This window comes from Plutella xylostella, chromosome 20 (assembly GCF_932276165.1).
Source record: "Plutella xylostella chromosome 20, ilPluXylo3.1, whole genome shotgun sequence".
In the NCBI taxonomy this organism is placed as follows: domain Eukaryota; kingdom Metazoa; phylum Arthropoda; class Insecta; order Lepidoptera; family Plutellidae; genus Plutella; species Plutella xylostella.
Genome location: NC_064000.1, coordinates 2,797,148 through 2,823,757, shown reverse-complemented (window position 1 = coordinate 2,823,757; position 26,610 = coordinate 2,797,148). Strand labels below are relative to the sequence as shown.

General features: G+C 39.6%; 3 protein-coding genes and 1 long non-coding RNA gene across 6 annotated transcripts; 3 read left to right on the top strand and 1 right to left on the bottom strand.

Annotated features, from left to right (window-relative positions):
* Positions 1-8,361: 8,361 nt before the first annotated feature.
* On the top strand, positions 8,362-10,855 carry LOC119691633. Of its 2 annotated transcripts, none has more exons than XR_007267417.1 (5): positions 8,362-8,974; positions 9,057-9,167; positions 10,159-10,236; positions 10,312-10,379; positions 10,466-10,855. XR_007267417.1 is itself a non-coding variant. In XM_048628123.1 (5 exons), the coding sequence occupies exons 1-5, from the start codon at positions 8,884-8,886 to the stop codon at positions 10,526-10,528; spliced, it is 384 nt and encodes a 127-aa protein (XP_048484080.1). In that variant the 5' UTR covers positions 8,362-8,883; the 3' UTR covers positions 10,529-10,855. The 2 variants fall into 2 exon arrangements, 1 of the variants encoding a protein (XP_048484080.1); XM_048628123.1 differs by having other exon boundaries at positions 9,057-9,140.
* A 213-nt stretch (positions 10,856-11,068) lies between these two features.
* On the bottom strand, positions 11,069-12,223 carry LOC125490075. Its single transcript, XR_007267419.1, has 2 exons — positions 12,146-12,223; positions 11,069-12,061 (listed from the first exon to the last, which is right to left on the bottom strand). It is a non-coding gene; the product is annotated as an uncharacterized LOC125490075 (long non-coding RNA).
* Positions 12,224-18,349: 6,126 nt separating this feature from the next.
* Positions 18,350-22,117, top strand: LOC105385363. 2 transcript variants are annotated; one of them, XM_048628118.1, is made up of 2 exons: positions 18,350-18,734; positions 18,841-22,117. In XM_048628118.1, exon 2 carries the CDS (start codon positions 19,375-19,377, stop codon positions 20,521-20,523), a length of 1,149 nt encoding a protein of 382 aa, XP_048484075.1. In that variant the 5' UTR covers positions 18,350-18,734; positions 18,841-19,374; the 3' UTR covers positions 20,524-22,117. The 2 variants fall into 2 exon arrangements, with proteins under 2 accessions (XP_048484075.1, XP_048484076.1); XM_048628119.1 differs by having other exon boundaries at positions 18,353-18,734.
* Positions 22,118-22,387: 270 nt separating this feature from the next.
* On the top strand, positions 22,388-23,541 carry LOC125490057. Its single transcript, XM_048628074.1, has 2 exons — positions 22,388-23,242; positions 23,458-23,541. Exons 1-2 carry the CDS (start codon positions 22,388-22,390, stop codon positions 23,539-23,541), a joined length of 939 nt encoding a protein of 312 aa, XP_048484031.1.
* Positions 23,542-26,610: the final 3,069 nt, after the last annotated feature.

The window sequence follows — 26,610 nt, the reverse complement described above, 5'->3', positions numbered from 1 at the left end:
TAACAATTGCATTAATTACATTCCATCTCCATTTAATTAATCGTAATACCGTATTTAGTAATACAGTTGTATCGAACTTGCGACCCCTCGTATAATAGTTTTTCGAAAAATCGTTCATTCGAAAGAAAAATGATCGACAAATAATTTTTTCGGAAAATCGTGAGTCGAGCAAGTGAATGTCGAAATTAAGTCTCGGACCCAGTGGAGGTGTGTGCTTACGAATTTTGTCCTTGGTGGGATCTGTTTCGCTTAGACATTACTAATTCACTCATTACATTTATTTTTTGGTAATGAGGTGTGTAGTGTAGGAGCTCACATACTTATACCCGATGGTACACAGTAGTCCTATTTATAATGTGCGACGATCTAGTTTACAGGCACCAGTGGCGTGGAGGGGCCGACCGTTTGCTAGGTGGCTTTAGCCTCTCGTGTCTGGTTATTTGCGGCACGGAGTCACCCCGGAGCCTGCTGGTCGGCATCATCGGGTTGTGTTGATTGCGTCGCGTGTAGGTAGCTCCGACGTCAGTTAGGCCCTCGATTTCAGCACATTGTACCTTGGCGAGGAGCTCGTTGTGAAGATCCGATACACGGATGTGCCACGGGTCTTCGTCAAGCATCTCCCAGACTATTTTGCTGTCTAGACAGCGAGGCATCTGGGCGGCATTTTTATAGGCGGTTCTCAAGGTTGCTTCGAGCTTGTTTAGGTTGGTTCGGCTGATTCTTGGCAGGAGCTGGACGATTCCATAATCAAGTATCGGTACTATGCATGTCTTGATAACAAGCAACTTGACACCTAGATCGACTTTGGATCTCCAGCCGACAATAGGATTGAGCATTCCTATTATTTGCTTGGTTTTTTTAGCAGTGTGCTGAACATGCTCATTCATAGTCAACCTCGAATCAAGATGTATGCCAAGGTATTTGATGCTCTTCTTGTAGTCTACAGTCTCGCCTCTCATACGCACGTGCGGCCGAAACCCGCGTGGATTGGATCTTGATCTTTTTTGCTTCGTGGTGAACATGATGCAGTCAGTCTTATCTACGTTGCAATGCAGGCCCCACTTATCGTAGTAATCCAGAATACACTCTGCTGCCCATTCTGTGCGTACTGTAGCAAGGTCAGGTGTTTTAGAGGGATTAAGCAGACAAAGATCGTCAGCGTATTGTGTGATTTATACAAACCTTGGATTTGGTTAGATTCAATTTTTTTACCAGTGCCAATATCAGACATATACAGGCAGAAAAGTAATGGTCCAAGTATCGAGCCTTGGGGAACTCCATGTGGGACAGGTGTTTCCACGCCGACAGTTGTTCTAAACCTGCCGCGAATTTTTCGGTTTGTGAGGTAGTGATAGATCATTCGTATTATTGAGTTTTCGATTCCCGCCTTATGTAATTTGTAGACGAGTGCCTTGTGATTGATTGAATCGAAAGCTTTGCTGAGATCTGTGGATATCATCGCGACGCTGTTGCCCTCTTCAAGTTCTTTGGTTATTTTTAAAACTGTACGGAGAATCTGCGTTCCGGTACCTCTATTGCGCATGAATCCGTGCTGGTATTCAGGGATAAGATGCCCGGTTTTGCATAGCACTATCTCGTACATTAGTCTTTCGCAGATCTTAGCCATGGTGTTAAGAAGTGTGATGGGCCTGTATGAACTTGCTAGCCGTGTGTTCTTTCCAGATTTATGCAAGAAGATGCACTCTCCGAGTTTCCATCGTTGTGGGAAGTAACCAGTTGAGAGAACATAATTTATAATGTGTGTCAGTTTAAACCAGAGGCATGGCCCGGCTGATTTCAGAGCGTAGCCCTGTATCCTGTCAGGACCAGGCGCTTTTCTATTTTTAAACTTGAAAATGGCCCTCTTTACATCCATCATTGTGACTTTGTAGTCTTCGAGGTGTGGTCCGTCTAAACCTATCGTCATTTGTAAAGTTTCAGACACATTTGATTCTTGCACGATGGCAGCTTTTACAAGAGCATCAAGGGTTTTCTCCTCCGTATCACAGTCATCTATTTGTGGTAACTGTTGATTAGGTTTTTTAAGGGATTTTTGAATAGTCCACATCTTCTTGCGGTTCTCTTTACCGCACTCGAGTACTTTGGTCCACGATGTTTCTTTGTACTTCATAAGAGCATCAGCAACTTCTCGTTTAGCCCGTTGGTAGTGCATCTTTAGCGTGAGATCATCTTTGTAAGTGTGGCTCATGTTTTTAAGTTTGGCTCTGAGATCAAGTTTCTGCTGTATATCGTTGGGTAGAGTGTCTCTTGGTCTAATAATTTTCTCTGGAATTACTTCATCAAGTGCCTCTTTTAGTATGCGCTCAAGTGACTCTATTGCGGCTTAACACTCAGCGTGAGAGGAATAACTATTCTTTATGTTCTCATTAGATTCTAGTGCTTTGGCTATCAGATGTCTGTATCTTTGTAGATTTTCCTTGCTAGATAGAAGTGCGCCTATATCTCTGTGCATTTTATTTTTCACATCATGCTGTATATCTATTGTAAACAGCCATGGCCTATGGTCGGAGCCAATATCATCAAGCTGCTGGCATTTTGTTTTGTGAGCTGACAGGGAACCCGTCGTGATGGCTAGGTCAAGGACTCCACGTCCACGCGAAAGCGGTCTTGATGGGGCGCCGGTATGGTGTATTGCAATCTCACCATTGCGGATTTTGTCATTAATCATACGGCCTGTAGCGCTATCTTTTTTGTGGTTCAGCAGTGTTGATTCAATATTAAGGTCACCTATGGTGATGGCCTCATCAATGTCTAAGAGAGCCATTATCTGTCTTTTACGTTCGGCTGTTTGGCTACACTCAAAGTATACAGTGTTTATAGTGATCCAACCATTAACAGTGTGCAGTTTAATTGTTGAACCTTCGACATGCCGGTCAGTATCGTCTGTAAGGTCAGGCAGGAGTGGTATCTTTGCCCATCTTAGGTTTTGACGAACATAAGTAGCGGTACCCAGGTGTGGCGCAATTTTATCAAAGACCTTGTCGTAACCAGTTATATTATATTTAAAAATATTAAGATCGAGGTTGCATTCGTTGACAATTAGAATATCAGGTGAATGTTTAGCTGTCATATGCTTGAGCTCAGCGAATCGCTGCCTTATTCCATTTATGTTGCTATGTAAAATCTTTATTTTATTTACTGTCTTTGATATTCCCATCGGTCTATCCGGCGAAAGCAGTCAAGAATTTTATAAGTTTCATCACAATATCTGGTGTTAGTAGTTTGCCAAGGAGCTCTAGGCTCTCTGGTAGAATACTCGGTGGTTGCTCGTGATGCTGAGGTGGCTCAGAGCTTTGGCAACCAGATTGGGCGGCGGCCTGTGCAAAGGATACACCTTCTTTAATATTTGCTGGTCGAATTGGGACCTTTTTGATATTTTTCTTGTTGAACAGTTCTCGTCTTTTTTTGTTCATTTCAATCTCGTTTTTGAACGCTGGGCATTTAGCTTGCTTGGCGGTATGGTCCTCGCCTCCACAAACGGAGCAGATAATTTTGTGTGTGCCATTATGATCAGTCATGGTGACGGTCGCTTCTATCTTTTTCATTCGGCAGTGAGCTTGAACGTGACCAAATGCTAGGCAGTTTTTGCACTGGGTTACCGCCGTACGTTTTACTTTATACTTCTCTATCTTGACGCACTGGTTAGCTATCCTGTTTATTTCACGAACATCCCGTGGATCAACATCTCCAGGAAAGATGAGCAGCATGACTTCTTTCTGAAGAGGTATCACTCTGGTTGGCGTAATAGCGTAGTCTTCGGTTATAGACTGTGCGAGTTCCTCTTCAGTGTAGCCGGACGACGTTCTTGCTTAGTTCCGTGCGTGAAATACTCTATATCTGGTTTGGTGGCAAGAAGCTCCAACAACTTAGTGCGCGATTCTAGTGACCGAGGTCTAAAGAAGTATCTCTTACCAGCTTCGTCAACTGAGAACGTGCAGTCAGTTTGTCTCGCAAGCAGTGCCGCGGCCCGGTCACTGTCGACACTCTCACCTGAGTACACGACGACCGCTGGAAACTTTCTATCAGGTCGGCGCGATATACTAGGTTGATCTCCAGTCTTTTCTTTATTTTTAATTGGTGGTTGAGGGCTTACAAGAGTGCTAGTTCTGTTCTGCTGCGAGCGTAACGTGGCTGTTTTACGCTGCCATGCTGCTGCCGCATGACTGTCGCTTTTCAACGCTTCAGTTTGGGGGTTTTCGGGTAGCTTTTGTGTAATCCTCTTATGTTCATGACCCGTTTCTCCCGGCGAGGTGGAGTTTTTCCTTTTGTCAGCTCTTCGACTGGACGGGGTTGACGGAAAGTCACTCAGGGAGCTAGTGGTTTCTTTATCTCCACCGTCACTATCTGATAAGACAGCGAATTTATTTTTGAGGACTAATTGGTGCTCTCTCTTAAATTCTTCCCTAATAGCAAGAAATTCCTGTCTGTCTTTATTGGCCTGTTCTGCGCGCTTATTTCTCTGTGCGTTTCGCCACTGCCCAGCGGTGGTTAATGGAGTCTGTTCCTTGGGCCCGTTTAGCTCAGCAATTCTATTTTCTGTGTCGCATAATTTATTTGTGCACTTGACATATTCAATGGTCACAAAATCTGATTGCTTCACCATTTGTGCAAACAACATCTGTTTGCAATTTACGCACTGCATTCGCGAGCGTCCGCATTTTCCCTCGTCAGCATAATATTTATGAAAGACAGTTTGGAATTTAAACTTTTCTGTTTCGCGCTCGGTTATAGCTTGGCATTTTATGAATGTTTTGATCACTTTACATGATTTACAAATTTCACACTTCACTTTTTTAAGTGGATATTGATTGTCACGAGTCGTTTCATCGAGTGTAACGACTAATTTATTCCCACAGCACATCACTTCGCATATTAGCATATCGTCTATTTTCACTTCGTAAGGGTCCATATTGCCCGGGTGCCGCGCGTGGCGCGACTATTTACAGTTTATAAGCACTATAGTATTATGGTATAATGAACTTTAGTGATAACATTTAAATTTCACATTAAATCACAATAAAAAAATATTGAGGGTAGGTAGTGACGCGATCGCGGCCGGCTGCGTACGAGCAGCGGAGCTTGCTCAAAACACGACCGTCTGCCACGGCTGCGACGGCCCAACCCATATAAGACATGTAAGATATAAGACATATTTGCCTTAACGTAGTTACACCACACAACAGTTATTACATTTATTAGCTAAATGTAAGTTCAATCTATTTATGTACCTACCTACATGCAACAATAAATAAAAAACAAATTATTATATAATTCTTTATTACCTCGCATATAACAATGTTTCAGTTCAGTTTTGTTCATGTTACTTGTAAAATAATATGCGAGTGGGTGTGAGTATTCCTTTTTTATTCCTTTCACCATGAAAACCACTTCATGTTTTGCTTGTTTATGTTTCCCAAGAGAAGCAAATCTTGTCACTTGTGGTGATAAAGTCATTTCGTCCAATAGTGCATCATTTATCCTCGCGAGGCAAATCTTTGACGACATTTATCAGTTTGGTACACATAGTATTTTAATCTTCAGCGGATATGAAGATGTCGATAGCTCTTTGCCAGTGCCGTGGAACCACATGGAACCTGAATCTATATGGAATCTGTCAGGTCACAAGAATTTCATAAAAACACTTTTTGCGGATAAAGATGCTTTTTCTTAACACACCATGTTTATTTTTATTTGTAGGTATATAAAATTTATAAATAACGATAAGTATACCGAGAGTATAGGCTTTTATTACAAAAATGTTATTTGCGACTTTGCGAGACGTTGTAAGACAACTGAACTGACACTGACACGCAATTTCTTCATAATAGCCATAGATCATGACAATGTTGACATTCAAATACTACTTATCTATGTGTCTTGTTATTGTTCTATGGTCTTGTTCATAACGCCATCTTACATCTTTTTTGGTAATAAGAGTAATATAAAGAGATGGCGCTACCTTCTACTAAAAGTTCAGCCATTAAGGCAGTGACCTCCCCCTGCTAACGAGCAACGCTTGCAAATCATTGAATTATATTACCAAAATCAGTGTTCGGTTCGAAATGTGTTTCGCGCTTTACGCCCGATTTATGGTCTACATAATCGACCAAGTGAGCAAACAATTAATGCGATTGGGACCAAGTTTCGCACTCAGTTTACTTTATTGGACATTAAACCAACCACACGAATGCGTACAGTGTGTACAGAAGAGAATATTGCGTCTGTTTCTGAGAGTGTTGCCGAAGACCGTGAAATGTCGATTCGTCGACGTTCGCAGCAAATTTTTATTTTTTTTATTTTACAACGTCGAATTTTCAGTGAATGGGCCCTAGAAAAGTTGGCAGAAAATCCGCTTTTTAACTGACTTCAAAAAAAGGAGGAGGTTCTATTCGTCGGGATATTTTTTTTTTTTATGTATGTTCCCTGATTGCTCCACCGTTTATGAACCGATTTTGAAAATTCTTTTTTTGTTGTATTGGGTTGAGCTCCCAGGTGGTCCCATTTTTTTTTTCAGAATTTTATCTGACCTCTATGGTTGGGTAAAAGGGTAAAAACAGGGTATGAATTTTTCATTTTCAAAGTAGGAAACACTTTTATTGTATAATGAATATTTTAATCTTGTAATTGAAATTATAAAAAATCATATTACTTAATACAATTTTTTGTATAATTCCAACTTAAAGGGGTAGGAGTTATATGGGAGCAATCCCCAAATAGATTTCATTATATAATTATCATAAATTCAACATTAATTATAACAATTATAATAAGACAGCCCTAAAACACATTCAAGATTATTATAATATTTTAGCAATGAATTATAAAATTTAATTTGACACATATCGCAGCTGAATTAAGTGTGATCAAATCTCAATTATTTATCCATTAATTTAATATTTTATTAGACATTTTGGCACATGCACAAAACAGTATTTAAATAATTTCGACTATGTTTGTATAAAGCAGGAACTACGAATATGTAACTAGGATTTTTATTACCCAAGTCGAGAAAAATATTTTACGTCTTTTCGTGGAATAAGTAATAATCACCACCATGTTCCGATAAGAGAACAAGTCTATTTGCAATGTATAAATACCCCGACCGTAGCCAGAGCGTCCATTCTCATACTGAACTCGGTACCGTATGTTATTGTGTTCTGCTTGAATAAAAGTTTCACCAAATTTTGAGTTTGACTCCAAACCGTCGTTGGTAAACTAAGTGCTTCACCCCTGCCTGCACTCTTCTACTTCGAGGACCATCATCGGCAACCCATGGAAGGCGGACTTCGAACCGCCGACTAACCATCCACGGTTCTACGGGTTTACAGTCGTTGTATCGAGCTTCCACGAGATCAGTACTACTGGTAACGGGATCCAGAAGGAACGCCGTCAGACCTCCGTGCAACCCTTGACCTAACAACCCTTTGAAGAACCACCCCACCAACCAAGACAGAACTACGAGTATATTGTTTTGTTTTTATGTGTAAAATAAAGTGTTCATAACCGGCGCATAATGCGGCGGCATAATGGCGCCGACCCAACCAAAAGTCAAGAAGTCCGCAGCGGTGCCGTCGACGTCCCGTGGAAGCACCAGCCTGCGGTCACCCCGACTCCGAGCGCTCGCAAGCTCCTGATTGCGGACCTGGGACCCAATTCTCACCAATTCGACTCTGAAAACGTCCACGACAAAAAGTATACGTCTACGTCTTTTTTCTATCAAAAACTACTTTTATGTATTCTGGCAAAGGCGTATGCGCAAATTCTCTACTACTTTCTGACCGCCTTTGCTGGCTCTCGAGACGAACGGTCTATACCATTCGACTTTCAAAAGGCGACCAAAAAGTTGACGTATTCGTTCGCTGTCGCATGTCTGTGTCAATTTTGTTGACATTTTGTTTTGATAATTGAAATACCACTTCACTATTTTCCTTAAATATTCTGCTGGTAAATTGGTGAATCACAGAACACATATACTCGTTCACGGCTGTTAATCTACGTAGAACGAAATGCGTTATATAGCGTCATATTGTCCCACCAACCTCCGTGTCTGCGTGTTGCATACGTAACCCCTTTTTGGGTTCCATTTGTTAGAAATCTTTTTTAGTAAGCCACTTGTATTTGTTGTTAATGTTAATTTGATAACAGTAAAGTAAGATAATTATGTTGTTTTATAAGAATGAAGACACATTGGCGTTGACAGAATTTCAAATATACGTTCCAACCAACGTAGTTATTTAGTTCATAAAATGGTGTTTTTTTTATTTTATTGTATTTTAAAATTTTCATAACAGCATTAAAAAAAAAAAAAAAAAACTAAAACTAAACTAACTAAAATGAAAACGTAAATATCGATTTAGTTGTAGGATTATAATAGATGAAATGGAACGTAGTATTCACAGAGTAAACTTTAATTCCAATAGCATTGGAATTTCCGTACGGATTCAAAGTCTACGGAGCTCTAGAATACAGATTTTAGCCACCCATCGCCTTTTTCCGTAAGCTAATTGTCTTGTATGTTTTGAAAGCGTATAGGGAAATTGTCTATTGAAGTGAGAATCGGCTTCCTGTTAGGCGCGGAAGACGACGTCGCGTCTATGACGGTACGGAGGACAGCTGCGCTCCAGTCAATGCTGTGGCGGCGCGGGAGGCCTGATAAAGAGGGCTGAAGAAATACTGAAATACTCATTTATTCATAAATAAATAATTATTTACATGATAATTAGACCTGGCCGGTAACTTATTTGTACAGGTACGGGTCTACAACCGCGACGACATCGTGCACCTCGACCTCTACTGTTCAGGTCGTCTATCTTATAATAGTCTTTATATTTTTGCAGTCACAGCCCAGCACCAGCCAAAATTATGGGTCGGCAGAGTAGTAGCCACTCCAGAACCCTTTCAACGCCACTGCCAAGCCTTGGTCTCCCTGCGATGTATGACAGCGATGCATTGGGTATTGACCTTCATCTATCTAGATTGAAACTGTTTAGGTTAAACGAGGGAAACTATATCTAATTGTGGTTTTTATTTTACAGATATTAGTAATATAGAATCAGAAAATAATAGAGAATCCGCTGAAGTAAATATTGAGTTAATACAAGCTGAAACTTTTGATCCATGTTTACGTATTCAAGAGACTTAGACATGTTAGTAATAACTCCACACTCAATTTGGTGTATTTAGCTCTCTGTCAATCTGTGCTCACTTACTGCATAGTTTCCTGGGGCACAGCATGTAAAACCCACCTGCTGAGCCTTGAGCGAGCACAACGTGCAGTTCTTAAAATTGCATTCTGCAAACCATACAGATATCCGACAGATAATATGTACAGGGACGTAGAATGTCTCTCTGTAAGACAGCTGTTTATAACTTCTACTACATTAAGGTTTCACAAAAATGCCCTAGCTACAGCCATAATATCACGTGCGGCAAGACGTACCACATGGCACGTGACATGTTTGGACAGAGGTCCTTTTCTTTTCTCGGTCCCTTTATATATACAAAAATTAACAACTTGCTCAATATATTGTATATACCTCGTAAGCCATGCAGGGCAAAAATAAAAAGATGGTTGTTGTCACTCGATTGCAATAAAACTGAACAATTTATAACCACATGCAAATAAATCTAATAAATCATAATAATAATTTCTCTTACTTAAATAACTAAAATACTATACATGGGTTAGATACTTAAAATATAATTGATTGGTGTTGTTTGTATGTATTCTATATATTTTCATTGCATAGATGCTAAATGTTATAATTATGTATCACTTATTGAATTGTTTGATTGTACAACTTAATTTAATTGTTTAATTGTTTGATGGTTCAACAATGTATAACTTCCTATTTGCTGAGTTAATTAGTAATTCATTTTTAATGATTGTTGGATTTAGTTATAAGTAGTTATATTGCACAATACCGGAAGAGACTAGTACCCACGACACAGGGTATCCTAGTGTGGGGCTAGTGATATTTTTTGAATAACTTATATCCTGTATACTTAAATAAATATTTCAATTCATGTAAGCATAGTTATTAAGTTGGCTAGCCAAACGCTTGATTTTTTTTAAACAATTTGTAATACCATTATATATTGTAATACCATTATATTTTTTTAAACATTATATATCAGGCACATCTCAAAGTATGCCAGTAATGGACGATAGAGACTGGGAAGAAATCTGTAAGGAGAACATTCCCAACAATATAGGTTTGTAAAATACTTACTAATAATTATTTTAATGCATAAATTTAGTAGCAAATGTAAGGTTTCAATTTGTTTCAGAAGTCCCAAATGTATTTGACTCTTCAACACCAAAGGCTATGCTGCGTAAACCAGTCCTAAAGAGTTATGTAAGTAGACATTATTAGTTTGTGGTAAATTAAATATACATTTAATGAAGGTCTAGGCACATACTTATATTTATTCTTGTTTTCAGCTGTGTCTCAGAACAAAAGGAAAATTTATTTTAATCCGTTGGAGACAAGGAAGCGTATTATGATCCACACGGATAAAAGAATTGAATTTTTAAAACAGAAACAAACGATAAGAGAACATGATTTGTCCAATTATGCAAAGGAAGAGCATGAAAAACATTTGCTGAACAAAGAAGAGGCCCACAAGAAAGCCATGCTGCATAAAGAGGAGGCGCACCAAAAAGCGATGCAGCAGATGGAAGAAAGGCACATTAAAATATATGCAGCAGCGAGAAGAGTTGCATCCAATTGAGATGGAATGCAAGAAGATGCAATTAGAAAATATTAAAAAGAGTTTAATGTAAAATTTATGTTTTTTTTTAAATTAATATAGTTTTTTAAGTTACATTCGTAATGAAACTGATTATTAACTTTGACTTTATCACATGTTTTATTCATAAATTCTTGTAATAAAGTTGGTAGGTAGTTAGTTATTGTAATAAGGTTGGTAGGTAGGTATATATGTAATATCCCTAAAGAATATCATAGGTTCCTAACTAATGTGCAGCTGTAGTTCATTACAAGTCTGTACATATGTTAATATTATAGGCAATAAAAATAGGTAATGAATTAATTATTATTTATTAATATACTTAATTATTTACAGTCGTGGTTCTGTGGCTAGTAATGAAGTAAAATAGTTTTGTATGAGCTGCTGTCTGTATTGTTGTTCATTGACAGTCTCCGGGAAATCTAGATGCTCTTCTATTGGAAGATGAAGTATGGAATTTCCATCGTCTTTTGGTAGATATTCCCTTTTTTCTATGCATATATTATGCAATATTGCAGTGCTAACAATGATAGGCTGTACATTTTTTAAAGCCACCCTTAATTGTGAGCCTATGCAGGGAAACCTTCTATTCCACACTCCGAATGCTCTTTCCACCACATTCCTCGTTCTTATTTGGCTCTCATTGTAGAGTCTCTCAGCTGCAGTCTGGGGATCCGGCAGTGGTGTTAAGAGATATTTCTTTAGGGCATATCCACGGTTTCCCATAAGGCAGCAGCTACCTAGCTGTTGGGATTCCATGACATCTTTCACCCTGCTGTTGTTAAATATAGTGCTGTCATGCACTGAGCCCGGCCACCTTGCAACTAAATCTCTTATTCGGAGTTCAGCATCAACCACCGGCTGGGTGTTAATCGAGAAGGTATCCTTCCTATTTCTATAGAGCTCTGCATTATTACCCCCTGAAACAAAACCAACATCTAGCTTAAATAATTGTTGTATGTGATGTTATATGTATAAATAAAAATGCATGAGTATTTATTACCTGGACTGAAGATGCGAATATGAGTGCAGTCAATTGCACCGACAACACTTGGAAACTTTGCAATTTTATAGAAGTTTTCCACTTCTTTTAAGCTCTTCTGTTGTACGTGGCATTGCAATAAAGTATTTGAGTTTAGTGCATATTATTCTGGAGACACAGTGAATGATTTTACATGCAGCGGATTTGGACATTCCAAAGAGATCTCCAGACCATTGCTGCATAGTTCCTGTGGCGTAGAACCGCAATGTTACCAGTATTTGCTCAAGGGGTGTAATGGCATTATTCCTGCAATAAAAACTCATTTTAGAAATTTTACATTACATATTTATCAGAAAACAGGCAATCCTATAAAAGTATCTATGTACATACCTGAGGGTGGGCGTTTTAAGATCATTCCCAATTTCAGTAACAATCCACAGCACTGTTTCCTTCGATAGGCGGTAACATTGAGTATGAATGGTCTGGAGACGAAATAGGCAGACGTTCCCCTCTGGCGGGGTGGTAGGCCAGAAAGGCCCACCGATTTATAAAAACTAGTTGCAGTCTCAATTTTCACTAGACTCAATCTAGTTGGCAGAGCGTTCGTTTCATATAAAATGATTTATTTACATACTAAAATGACAGCTTCAATTCATAGAATATCCGGATTCCGGATTTGATCACAGATTTGGTCATGGTTTATTGTTATTAGCTGTTTCCTAGCAACCAATGTCAAAAAAATGCAATAGTGATGTACCGGTATGCAGATATGTATTAATCGACAAAAAAGGTCATAGTTGGGAAGCGTCCGTAGTCGAATTGGCTTCAGTAATCGTAACTGATTACTGAGGTTAAGCAACAACTGACACGGTCAGCCATTGGTAGGTACAGCATGAGTAACCTATTTCAAATGGTTCTTTTCTGGACGCTTCCGTGCTTCGGACGGGACGTTAAGCTGTGGGTCCCGGTTGCTGCTTCGGCAGCAGTCGTTAAGCCTAGTCAGAGGCCACCCGAAGAGGCGGCTTGAAAGCATCTGACCGTCGAGTTGCCCACTTACTCGACAACTTCAGTGCATTGTACTCATTCAAAAACGGCGATACGGCTCGCGACCTATCACATGAGTATAAATGTACAGCGAAAAGCGGGTGACTTCGTGTATTAATCATTCCTAATTAAATTTAACTATACCTAATTAATTTGAAATTAGTGTTTGTAACCCATGTTCTCGAATTCATCGATAACACTTATCGATAATTGTTACATCCATTGGCAAGAAAAATGAAGACAATGTGTTCATTATTAAATGTCACTTCACGTAACCCTTATTGCTGGGAACTAAAACTCATAATGATATGTCCCATGAGACATAATCATGGTAAACGGTAAAATTTCCCCCCGCAAAAATTGGCAGACTTTTTTGTATCAAGAAAGATCGCTATGACGCTTCCCGAGGGTACACCCGAGTCCGCGTTGTTCTATGGGCGGTAACGATGACAAAAGTCTACATCATCCCAGGTTTCTAACGGCGGGTGGCGTGGCCTAAATATTTTTGGTCTTCTCATTAAGATATATTCTAATATAATATCATCGTCTTCTTCTCCTGACGAACTTTCCACATCAAAGTGACGTAAATTATGTTTAAATTCATCACTCGATGCTGCGAAACAAAGTCCTTGGTTACGAATGATTTCTGTCACAATGACAAACAGCTGTTAGTAAACAAATAACCAGCGGCCATCTTGTTTAACCCTCCGATTCTGGGTTGTTAACTTTTTTGACTAATGGTTTGACATTTATTTATTTTATTTAATTCTTTATTGCACAAATATATAATAAATGCACAAAAGGTGGGCTTAATGCTAACAGCATTTTCTTCCAGCCAACCTACAGGAGGATATTTGACCATAAGTTACTCTAACCACGGGTCAAAAAATGCATTTTGCTGAAATTTAACTAATAGTTACGATATTTAACCAATAGTTGAGTTAACTACGGATCAAAAAACTGGCCCTTAGTTGAGGTTAAAGATATGGTCTCATTAGGTAGGTTTTTAAAGGGAATGCTTCATCTCCTATGATAACATGTGGCGCTGAAATATCCGTGCCAGGTAAGTTTTTGTTTTCCGGGACGTTAATCGTGTTTGACTGCAATGCTTTTCCGATGTTTGAATTTGAAAAAATCCCTCCGTCATTATTTTTACACTACTGCTGGGGAACGGGTCTCCTTCCAATGAAGGAAGGGCTTGGGCCTAGAAAGCTGCTTCATCAGCTTTCATTATGTTTGGCCACTGCATATCAATATAAAAGTGCAGATTGATTGATCTAAGTTTGTTTCAAGTACTGAACACACGTTAAGAGGATCAATTTGATTTGCTTTAAAATATTCTTATTTTGAAGAAAATAGAGAAAAATTATTAAAATTAGCATTTTAATGGCAATCGCAGTGGTACTAGTTGTTGGCAAGACAACTAGGGACTGCGGTGGTTACAAAGATAACTGGCGCATCTCAGCGTGCGCTAGCAATCTTCGACAAAACAACCTGATAACAGAGGAGAAATATGTGGAATATCTGGTCCAGGCCATCGAAGCATCAGAGAATAACGGCAACTTTTATGGATTGGGATTGACTACTGGTAACGACAAGTACATCATGGCTGGCAAGATGTCTAAGCCTGTTCTCGGCTTCAATTATGATCCAAGTTCCTTGTACTATGAGAAAGTTTACATTGATTTAGGCGAAACGTTTGATAGACCAGTTACCCTGTACTTGGTCAATGACTTGGCATACCGGAGTGGTCCAACACCATGCTAACCAAGTTAATTCCCACAGGCCAGGGAGAGAGATACACAATATTTAGGTCCGAGAAATCCGGAAGGGTGGACCCAAATGACACAGAAAATTGCTCAGGTCTTGCGAAGTGGATTGACGGGAATCTAAGTGGTAAGAAGAAAGGGCTCGCTGACCGAGCGGTGGTAGCTCAGTCGGGTAAGCGCCCGCTTCTCACGCCAGAGATGCGGGTTCGAATCCCGGCGCTGACATGTACCAATGAGTTCTTTTCTGAATTTAAGTACAATGTATACCATCGCTCTTACGGTGAAGGAAAACATCGTGAGGAAACCTGCATATCTAGATTTAGCACATCTAGATTATGTGAACCCACCAACCCGCAGTGGACCAGCGTGGTGGGAAAATGGTCCAAGCTTAGGAAGGCAGTTTAGACCTTGGGGATATGCACAAAGGTTCCATTCGAGAGAGCCAGGTGCAGGTACTGTTACCCCCACAGAGAATAGAATAAAATAGAATAGAAGGGCTCGCTGTCGTAATGGGACAAGACCATTGGTGTCCCATCTTACGGGATGGGCTTACGGAGATAGTCTTAGCCAAGGTCATCAAAGAGAAGAGGCTTACTCCAGCTGGCCAAACAGTCGATCACTATGTGGTGGAATGGGCCAGATGGGGATCAGGCAAATTTGGAGAAGTTCCGACCGAGTACATGTCGGTTTTTCAGTGAGTCCCCCTTTGAGGGGGGTAGATTCATCTGAGGACATCGAGATGGAAGAGTGGGAAGAAGGGATGACGACCGACGATTTTAATGAGTACCGCGAGAGGGTTCAAGAAAAGAAGGAGGAACGCGCCAAAGAAGCGGAAGATAGTGGTAAAATGATGACTCAGTTCAGAAGGTTAGAGAGGTTAATGGCGCCTTTCATGCCCAATGGACTGAACTTACTCGCCTACCAGCTAGCGTACGACCACATTCAAGACGAGGACATTAGGAATATAGTGGTAGCAACATCACTAGTTCTGGCGTACGTCACAATTTCGTGGATATCGTGGCTTCTGTGTTCGGTCTTTCCACCGGTGTTATACCTGGTAAACATACTGGTGTACCCTGAAAATAGATTGTTACCGATAATCCTGTTGATTTACTGGGTTGTTAGGAGAGTCCATAACTTTTTCAGACCGCGAGACCCAACAAAGGAATTTTGGACCACATTGAATGACAGGCAAGAAAGTAGGAGCTGGGCATGGTTAGAAACATACCTATCCATAGGACTCCTGGTCGGCATGACTTATTCAATGAACAGCTTCAACTATGGTCAAAGCTTCGCTGGTGTCTGGGTATTATCAGTTGTCATCTTACTGGCCAAGCATATCCCAGGTGTTGGGGCTAACTCCACCATGGGAGTTCTCATGATCCTGGCGTTTATGTTGTTCGGTTTCTTAACGATTCCGGATATTATGAGACTGTTGCTAATGGCGGCAAAGGAGACACAGAAGTCAGTAGTGCCACCACCTTCCATTGACACATCAACCAATTATGTCATGAGCGTGGATTGGGGTATCAGATGGCTTAACCTAGGTGTTTCCAGTGCAAGCTTATGGGATGTAGCAAGGACAATAATGGGCTACACACCAGCAATATGGACAACTATAGATAGCTGGATGGGACCTGGAGAGGCAATAACAGTGGCTGCCACGAAATCATCTAAGAAGGAGAAGGAATTTGAAGGGGGAGCTGCAATCTACTCTGACCTTTGGTGGATGGTGGTGGCCTACGAGATATTCTGTAACTGGTGGACCGGCAACATGTTTAGGCTACTTATGGTAACAACCTCTGTGGCACTGACATGGTTCTTGTGGCAGAAGATTGGCAAACGAGAATGGATAGGTAGAGGACATGCCGTAACAATCACGAACACAAGAGCTGGCTTCATGATGGTTTTCGGACAGGGACCCGTAGGCCTGATACCCCATTTACACTCTCGCCTCGGCCCTCGCCTCCTCGCTCGCCTCGTCACTCGTGCGGAGGCGCGAATGTAAACACCCACTCGCGTGTGACGCGAGTGGGTGTTTACACTCTCGTGCAGAGTTCAGTTGTCTTTGAGCTAGCAACGATGGAGGACGTCGAAGTTTTAGCCGCAACAATAAAGAATTTATGTATGATCACCGATTACTTCGCCGTTTATGGACCGATTTTGAAAATTATTTTTTTATGTATTGGGTTGAGATCCCATGTGGTCCCATTTTTTTCAAATTTTGATTCCACCTCCAAGGATGGGTAAAGGGTTAAAAACAGGCTATGAATTTCCATTTTGGGTACCTATTAACCGATTGTAGTTAATGAAATTTAGAAAGTACATAGGTACTTACCTATATTTTTAACATTAAAAAAAATATGATGGTGACCTTGAGCTGATCTGATGATGGAAACGGAAGGTAGTCAAGGGAACTCCTCAACGGTAGGTATATAGCAACTACTTCGTGTTTACTACTGACTAGTAGGACTTATAGGTATCATTTGCTTCTTAATTTTGATTGTCAATTATTGCAATTAAACTAAGTATAAATAAGTAATAAAATAAAATAATGATAAAAAAACGACTTCAAAAAACCACTAAAACGTAAGAAATAATTTAAGGTTTAGACATGGTTTAGACCTATTCTATGTGACAGTTCTAATATATCTAAGCAGGTAAGTACTGCTTTTATTTCTTACGTTTTAGTGTTTTTTTATTATTATTATTTTATTGAAATATTTACTTATATGAAATTAAATGTTACGTCTTGCGACCAACCCATTATACAACTGAGGAAAAAACACTACGTTATAATTATACGACGACGAACACAACCTGCGCGGCACGATGTAGAAGCCAGAATGAAGCGGACGCGAGAGTGTAAACACCCGCTCGCGTGCGACGCGAGCTCGACGCGAGCTCCTTTGACTCGTGCCCCAAAAACCGCTCCGGACGCGAGCGCCGCGAGTGGCGAGGCGATCGAGGAGGCGAGCCACGAGCGTCTGTTCACACTCGCGCCTCGCCCCTCGCCTTGTCGCTCGCCTCGCCACTCGTGCGAGAGTATAAATGGGGTATGAGGATGTTGGTGTTGAAGGTTTGCACAGCTGGAGCATGGTTGTGCCTGCTGATAACGCACCAAAATAACTGGACGGCTCTAGCGTGCATGAGTTTGTGTTACTTCATGCAGAGTGAAAGGGCATCAACAGTAATGCTTGGCATTGCTAGCTTCAACCCTCCAATGGTTTTCAGCGGACTTAGGAACACCAGACCGCTTACAGAAAGCCTGGTCCAGTCAATGAATGACGCCATCTGATACCCCAATCCACGCTCATGACATAATTGGTTGATGTGTCAATGGAAGGTGGTGGCACTACTGACTTCTGTGTCTCCTTTGCCGCCATTAGCAACAGTCTCATAATATCCGGAATCGTTAAGAAACCGAACAACATAAACGCCAGGATCATGAGAACTCCCATGGTGGAGTTAGCCCCAACACCTGGGATATGCTTGGCCAGTAAGATGACAACTGATAATACCCAGACACCAGCGAAGCTTTGACCATAGTTGAAGCTGTTCATTGAATAAGTCATGCCGACCAGGAGTCCTATGGATAGGTATGTTTCTAACCATGCCCAGCTCCTACTTTCTTGCCTGTCATTCAATGTGGTCCAAAATTCCTTTGTTGGGTCTCGCGGTCTGAAAAAGTTATGGACTCTCCTAACAACTAAAATATCAGAGAGCACAATATTTTTTTGTGCTCTCTGATATTTGCATCCCGCTTGCAAAGCGTGGAGACTATGCTATGGCAACAACCCTCCAGTCCGGGAGGAGGCCTATATCCTACAGTGAATTGTCATAAACTGTGTGTTTTATTTTATTGTTTTATGTGTAATGTCTAGCATTGAACGATTACGGTTGATGATCCTATTTTATTCAGTCATAAAAAATAACACATTGTGTTATTATATATTATAGCACTGCAGTTTTAACTATCTTCCATCATTCAAGTTTAAAATATATATGTTTGTTGTTAGCAGGTCTGACTCTGAAGTATACGACTTCAACAACGGCGGCAGCGTGGTCGACCTCTCGGAGAGCCAGTGGCGACAGCGGCGCGCAGCCCCGACCCTGAGCCCCGCGCTCACGCTCGACAGCGAGGACGAGGACACAGTACAACTCTCGTAAGTATTGTTTATTTTAATGGTTTATAATTTTTTTATGTTAGATAATAAGGTTTAAACTGCTTCATAATGTTGCATCCGATAGTAATTTGATTATTTCTTTCAGAAAACCGAAGGAATCGCGTAAGCGAAAATCTGCTCCGCCGGCGTCGACCCAAACGAAGAAAAAGTCTGCGTCGACGTCCCGTGGAAGCAGCCAGCCTGCGGCCACCCTGACTCCGAGCGCTCGCAAGCTCCAGTTTGCGGACCTTTTCAACGCGTCCGACGACGTCGCTACTGTGACGGAACGGAGGACAGCTGCGCTCCAGTCGGTGCTGTGGCGGCGCGTCGCGGGAGGCCTAATAAAGAGGGCTGAAGAACTGGCCGGCAACCTGTTTGTGGAGGTACGGGTGTACAACCGGGACGAAATCGCACACCTCGACGCCCGCGACCGCTACTGGAAAGCGCTCGTCAACTTGCGCTATCAGGTTGACGAGTCCGAGCCAGAGCTGCAGGCTCTTTTTAAATTTTTAAAATCAGCCAAGGCAAAATTTACCCACGAGGGTACATTTTTCCTTGAGACAACTAAAATACTAATAATAGTTTTTTTTTGTCGTAGGTAGGTAGGTAATTTTCTTTGGTTTTGTTTATTACCACAATCATGTCTAGTAAAAACATTTACTGTGAGGTTTGTGACAAGACAATCAATAGTAAGGGCTTCTCCGCACATCTTAAGTCAATTTTACATAAAAATAATTGCGTTGTTCAAGTCAGTGATAATATTTTAAAAATTAACAGTGCATTTAGGAATCGTGTAGCTTCATATCGAGTAGTTTCCAACAACCAGCTGGCGGAGGGGTCGGGTGACGAGGCTGCGCTGACGCACGCTTTGCCACGGGACTATATCTTAAGTCTGCGTAATTACGTAAAACAAGTAATCGATGCTAAATTGGCTACTTTTAATTCATTAAAAGTAAATTTTGAGTTTTTTGCTCGATTTTATTTGCCTAAAGACGAAACGACCGAAATTAAATCATTTACGACGGAAAATTATGTGTTTTTTCAAAATACAGATTTTAATGAAATATTCTCTAAAGTTGTCGACAAATTACTAAATAAAATAAGCGAGTTTCAAGAGCGGGATAGCGGTTGGTCATTTTTGAGTAATAAATATTTGGAAGTCAACATTAATAAATATAACCCTCTTCGTGCTTCTAATTATATAGAATTGCCAACATTTATTAAAAATAAACGTGCTTGTATTAATATTAGAAATAATGATAATTTTTGCTTTCTTTGGAGTATTATGGCGGCATTATTCCCCAAAAAGAAGAATGCTGATAGAGTATCTTCCTATCCCAATTTTAATGACATTCTCAACACAGCAAATATGACGTTTCCTGTGTCTTTAAGGGACATTAGAACTTTCGAAAATAACAATGAAAATTTTAGTGTAAATGTTTATGGCATTAAAAGTGGAAAGTATATTGTTGGGCCTTTGTACAAGACTAAACAGAAAAAAAGTAATCACATCAATTTGTTATATTTCGAGAACGGCACTAAAACCCATTATTGTTTAATAAAAGACTTAGCTCGGTTGCTATCCGTACAAATTACAAAACACCATGGAAAACTATTTTTTTGCGATGAATGCTTATTATTTTTTAATAACAAAGAAACATTAGAATCTCATCTTTGCGATGGCGTAGCCACTCGACTACCTAAACCTGGTACGTTAATGCAATTTAATCATTTTGAAAGAATGCAATATTTACCGTTTACTATTTACGCCGATTTCGAATCGTTTTAAGAACCTTGTGAACAAAGCGAGGAGCACAATTTAACTGTCACAACTCAGAAACATGTTCCTGCAGCTTTTGGGTACTACATTGTCTGTTCTTATGACTCTAATCTTAACAGATACAGAACTTATCGCGGACCTCATAGTGATCAAGTGTTTGTTGATTATTTGCAGAAGGATGTATTAAGAATTAAATCAATATTGAAAAAAGAAGTTCCTATGGTTTTTACTGACAAAGATTTAGATTCATTTAATAAAGCGAAGCATTGTCATATTTGTTCTGGAATACTGTTAGATGACCGTGTACGTGATCATTGCCACTTGACGGGAATATTTCGCGGCGCAGCACATTCATACTGTAATCTTCGATTCGCTTTACCTAAATTTGTTCCAGTTTTTTTTCATAATTTATCAGGATATGATTCTCATTTATTTATTAAACAGTTAGGTGAAACAAACGGGTCAATAAAAGTGGTCGCGAAAAATAAAGAAAAGTATATTTCTTTTACAAAATGTTTTAAAAACAATGATGATTTTATAGCGGTTCGTTTTGTTGACTCATTTAATTTTTTATCTACTAGTTTGGACAAATTAGTAAACAACCTTAACAAAGACGACTTTATTCACCTAAAGACAAAGTTTAGAAGTACAGCACATTTCGAATTAATGCGACGCAAGGGTGTTTATCCTTACGAACACGTTAAGGGTTGGGAGTCATATACTGAGACTAGTTTACCGGAGCGAAAATGTTTTTATAGCAGCTTGACCCGAGAACATATTACTGAGAGTGATTATCAGCATGCTATAAACGTTTGGCAAACCTTTAACTTGACCAACCTCGGTGAATACACGGATATTTATCTCAAGTCTGATGTTCTTCTGCTTGCGGATATTTTCGAAAGTTTTCGTAAAGCGTGTATGGAGAACTATAGGTTAGACCCAGCATTTTACCTTACTGCACCTAGTTTAAGTTTCGATGCTATGCTACTCAAGACAAAAATCAAGCTCGAGCTTATTCATGACTTAGAGATATATCGAATGATACAAACTGGTATCCGTGGTGGAGTTTGCTTGTGTTCTAACAGATACGCTAAAGCTAATAATAAATATTTAGCTGACTACAACCCAAACATTCCAAGCAATTTTCTTTTATACATTGATTGTAATAATCTATACGGATACGCTATGTGTAATTATTTACCTTGTTCTGATTTTAAGTTTATGCAAGAACTCGAAATACTTCAGTTAGACATTCTTAAAATCCCCCATAATTCTGATGTTGGCTACATATTGGAAGTTGATTTAGAATATCCTGTAAACTTACATAATATACATAACGATTTACCCTTTTGCCCACAAAACTTTATTCCACCCGGGTCAAAAACAAAAAAATTAATACCCAACTTGTATGACAAATTTCGATACGTTATACATTATATTCATTTGCAAACATGTATTTCACAAGGACTAATTTTGAAAAAAATCCATAGAGTAATTCAATTTAAACAAAGCCCATTCCTTAAACAATATATCGACTTAAATACCAATTTACGACAAACAGCAAAATCACAGTTCGAACAAGATTTTTTTAAGTTGTTAAACAGTAATACCACTGAGTACCTATTAATTTAAGTAACATATTATGCATATTACTCCCTCCCCACCCATAGTTTGTGTTCATGACTACATTGTATATGATAACTAACAAATAAGTTACCTTTTGATCATTTTTACATAGACTTACAATATATCAAGTTTTGATTGGTTTGATTAAGTTATACCTAAAGAGGGTTATTTTGTATATATCTTGGATAAACATCCTCTCAATTCTACCTATCAACATACTAACGGGTAACCCCGGGTGGTTTCAGACATGTCGAGGATGACGACCCGGAAGGTGCAGAGCCGTGACCTGGAGATCCAGCTGAGGACAGCTTTGGAGGATCTCAAGGCATCTCGTGACCTCTCAAGCCAACTGATGGCAGAGCGGGAGGACAATGAAAAGGAATTTGATTCCCTTTTAAAAAAGAACTCGGACTTAAAGAATGACATAGCTGAAATGGACATCCAATACCAAGACTTGCAAGGCAAATGTGATGAGCTACAGATTGTACTTAGATCATACAAAGAGTGTCAGGATTTACATGAAGCTGCCTTGTCTAAGATCTATAGCCTAGAGCAGCAATTGGCTGAAGCACACGCAGAGATCCAGCAAATAAATGAAGCACATGCAAGCGAGGAAACAGATAAGACAATGGCATTGTACGATGAATTAGTCACCCTACACCCCACCCCTATGCCAACAATAGACCTTACAACTCCAAGAAAATCAACCAATATCACAGGTGCAAACAGGCTTAAAAAATATATTAAAATAAAGAAATATATCAGGAAGTCTGAGCGAGCATTGAAAAAGCATAAGACGCACCTTCCATTGACAAAGGATAGAGTGAGACTTCAACTACTGGTGAATAAATATGAACAAGAGATGTCAGACTACAACCAGAAGCTCGCAGACAACAACCAGGAGTGCGAGTTCAACATTGCCATGCTACAGTCTAGGCTGGCCACACTGAAGTCTGCCCTAGAACAGAGAACTCTGGAATACGAAAACCAGCTGCTGGTGCTGAGTAGTGTGGGCTTAGTTCGGGTTGAGATGCTGCCGGAGAAGTCTTCACCTGCTGAAGCCACCACCGCATCTCCGGAGGCCACCACCACCACCTCGGAGGCCACAAACAGCATCCCGCTGGCCACCACTGGACTCTCGGGGACCACCACCATCCTCCCGAGGGCCACCACCACCTCGGAGGCCAAAAACAGCATCCCGCTGGCCACCACTGGACTCTCGGGGACCACCACCATCCTCCCGAGGGCCACCACCACCTCGGAGGCCACAAACAGAATCCCGTTGGCCACCACTGGACTCTCGGGGATCACCACCAGACTCTCGGGGACCACCACCATCCTCCCGAGGGCCACCACCAGCCTCCCGACGGCCACGCCATCCTCAAGGGTCATCCAGAGTAAATCGGCTACAGCAGATGTTTTTCCGACCTCCAATAATAAATTACATAGGATACCCACCTATGCTCAGGCAGCTAGTAGAATAGTAGGTAATAAGCAGTTACCTAAGATGTCACCCACTTACTTGACAAGGCTTACTACTGATACAAGTAGTAGCAGTTCAGCCAAGGATTACAGCACAGTTGTATACTCCGATAGGCTTGGCAAGGATTTCGGGCACATGTTGGGTAATCATGTAACTGGAAATGTTGTTAATCATTGTTACCCAGAACTTTCATTCGCACAAATAGTACAACTGATTTCAGAGAGGTCGTACACCGAAAAAACTACTATATTAATTATGGTGGGAAATAGTTTAGGTGTGTCAAATTCTGATATAAATAGAAGTTTTGCTATATTAGAAAGCATTCCTGCAAAACATATATTTGTTTGTGCATTTCCTTATTCTTGCACACTGCCTGACAAATACAATTATATGACATGTAGCCTAAATAGAAATATGTACAATGCGTGTTATAAATCTGACTGTATCAATTTCTTTGATACTAATTTGTATGTAGATAATTTTAAGTTGACCTGGGACAGTTTATTTCTGTCCTTAAATCAGAAACGACGTTTAGCTACAGAAGTAGCTCCTCTTATTAACTCAGTTATAAGCATTATAACGAAGAACACTTGTGTCCCTATTGACACCGTCAGTAGTAATACTGAAAATAGTACAGTAGATTTAAATTAGATTTTCAGACAACGGGAGAGCATCATAGCGTTGATATAAAGATTGATTCAGTTCACTGCTCTCTCGGCTCAAAACTATCGAAGGACAAGACTTTTAAGAATGAATTTAAATTGGTACATCAGAATATTCAGAGTATTTCTTCTAAATTGTTAGAAATAGAACTATTTTCGGAAAAATTTAACATTGATTGTTTATGTATCACAGAACATTGGTTAGACGAGAATAAAATGATGTTCCAATTAAAAAATTACAAACTTATAAGCTGTTTTAACAGAAATATCAACGAGCATGGTGGGTCACTTATATTTCTTAAAGAAAATTGTAAATGTAAAGAACGAAAGGATATAGTTGCTCTTTCTGTTAAACACCATATAGAAATTTCATGTGCAGAGCTTAATAAGTATATAATAGTATGTACCTACAGGCCACCTACTGGTGATTTTATTACCTTTGAGACTGTCATGGAGGATGTTCTAAGGTTAGCTTCCAATAGTAAAAAGGAAGTAATAGTGTGTGGTGACTTTAATGTTGACCTATTAGGTGACTCTCCTAATAGGTCGAAATTGTTGTTACTTTTTAAATCATTTAATCTTTTTAATGTTTTTCTGGAACCAACTAGAATTACACCCACGTCAGCCACTTGTCTAGATAACATATTCTGTAACTGTGAGTTTAAAGACAGTAGTGTGATTAATTGTCTGAGGTCAGACCACAGTGGGCAGACCATTACCTTAGTAAACACTGACAAGACAAATAAAACTAAGGTGAGATGCAGATCGATTACTACAAAGAAAATTGACAATTACTTGAAGAAACTAGACGAAAAACTTCCGAATGTTAAATTAGATTGCAATTCTAATGAGATGTATAGTAACTTGTTTAAGATAATAGCTGATGAGTTTGAGAGTAATTTTGAAACGAAGGAAGTTTTGATTGACAATAAAATTAAATTTTGTGACTGGGCTACAGAGGGTATTCGCAAAAGCAGGGCGACATTATATGATCTGTATGAGATGAAAACATTCATACTCCGACCTGACTTTCAATCTTATGTGAAGAAATATAGCAAGATGTATAAATGTGTCTGTCACTGTGCGAAGACAATTTTTATTAATAACAAGATTAAAGACTCTGCTAACAAATCTAAGGCCGTTTGGACTATTATTAATAACGAAACGGGGAAGAATCGAACACGCGAGACAAATTTATCTTTGAAGGTAGGCAATGACATTATAACATCGAATGATGCGGTGGCGAGGGTCTTTGAAGAGTTTTTTACGAACATTCCTTTAGAGACTACGTGTAACCTGGATTCTTCGGCTGCAGCAGCTGAAACCCTGACGAAGGAGAACGCACCTTCAACCGATAAGGAATTTAAATTCAGATATATTAATACATTAACTATTATAAAAACATTTAAGTCATTAAATATGAAGAAAACTGAAGACTTGTGGGGAATGTCAGTTAAATTTGTTCTTTCTATTATTAATAAAATCGCCCCAATTTTGGCTAACATCTTTAATAAATGTATCGCTGAAGGTGTGTTCCCAGATCTTATGAAATTTAGTAAAATTATACCTCTGTTCAAAAGTGGGGATATGGAGGACCCTGCAAATTTCAGGCCTGTCTCGGTTCTTCCAGTTTTGAGTAAAATATTTGAGAGGGTCATACTCAGTCAGATGCTTTTGCATTTCAATGATGCTCGATTGTTTCATAGCCAGCAGTATGGTTTTACAAAAGGCAAATCAACAGCCGATGCCGGTACTGCGTTGATTAAGCACATATTTGACGCCTGGGAAGACCATCACGATGCTATTGGAGTCTTCTGTGATCTGTCGAAGGCGTTTGATTGTGTAGACCATCAGACTTTAATTTCGAAACTTAGATACTATGGAATAGGAGGAAAGGCTTTAGATTTGATATCTTCATATTTAGACAAGAGACAACAAAGGGTCGATATTAACAATACTAAATCACAGGGGGCTCATGTAAAAATAGGCGTCCCTCAAGGATCTATTCTAGGACCATTTTTATTCCTCATTTATATTAATGACTTGCCTTTTATGGTTGAAAAATTGACTAATATAGTTTTATTTGCTGACGATACTTCTTTGCTTTTTAAAGTTAAAAGAAGAGAAAATAATTTTAATGAAATTAATTCAATTCTATCTGACATACACGATTGGTTTACCGTTAATAATCTTCTATTGAATTCTAAGAAAACGAAATGTATTAAATTTACACTGCCGAATGTTAGACAATGCGATACTAACATTATTCTAGATGGGAATAAATTGGACCTAGTTAATGATACTGTCTTTCTTGGGATGACTATA

Coding starts and splice junctions, on each gene's coding strand:
- LOC119691633 (XM_048628123.1), top strand. CDS start 8,884: ATGGGTCGGCAGAGTAGTAGCCACTCCAGAACCCTTTCAACGCCACTG. Junction 8,975..9,056: donor GTATGACAGCGATGCATTGG/GTATTGACCTTC, acceptor TTTATTTTACAG/ATATTAGTAATATAGAATCA. Junction 10,237..10,311: donor GAACATTCCCAACAATATAG/GTTTGTAAAATA, acceptor AATTTGTTTCAG/AAGTCCCAAATGTATTTGAC.
- LOC105385363 (XM_048628118.1), top strand. CDS start 19,375: ATGTCTAGTAAAAACATTTACTGTGAGGTTTGTGACAAGACAATCAAT.
- LOC125490057 (XM_048628074.1), top strand. CDS start 22,388: ATGTCGAGGATGACGACCCGGAAGGTGCAGAGCCGTGACCTGGAGATC. Junction 23,243..23,457: donor CCACCACCACCACCTCGGAG/GCCACAAACAGC, acceptor GATCACCACCAG/ACTCTCGGGGACCACCACCA.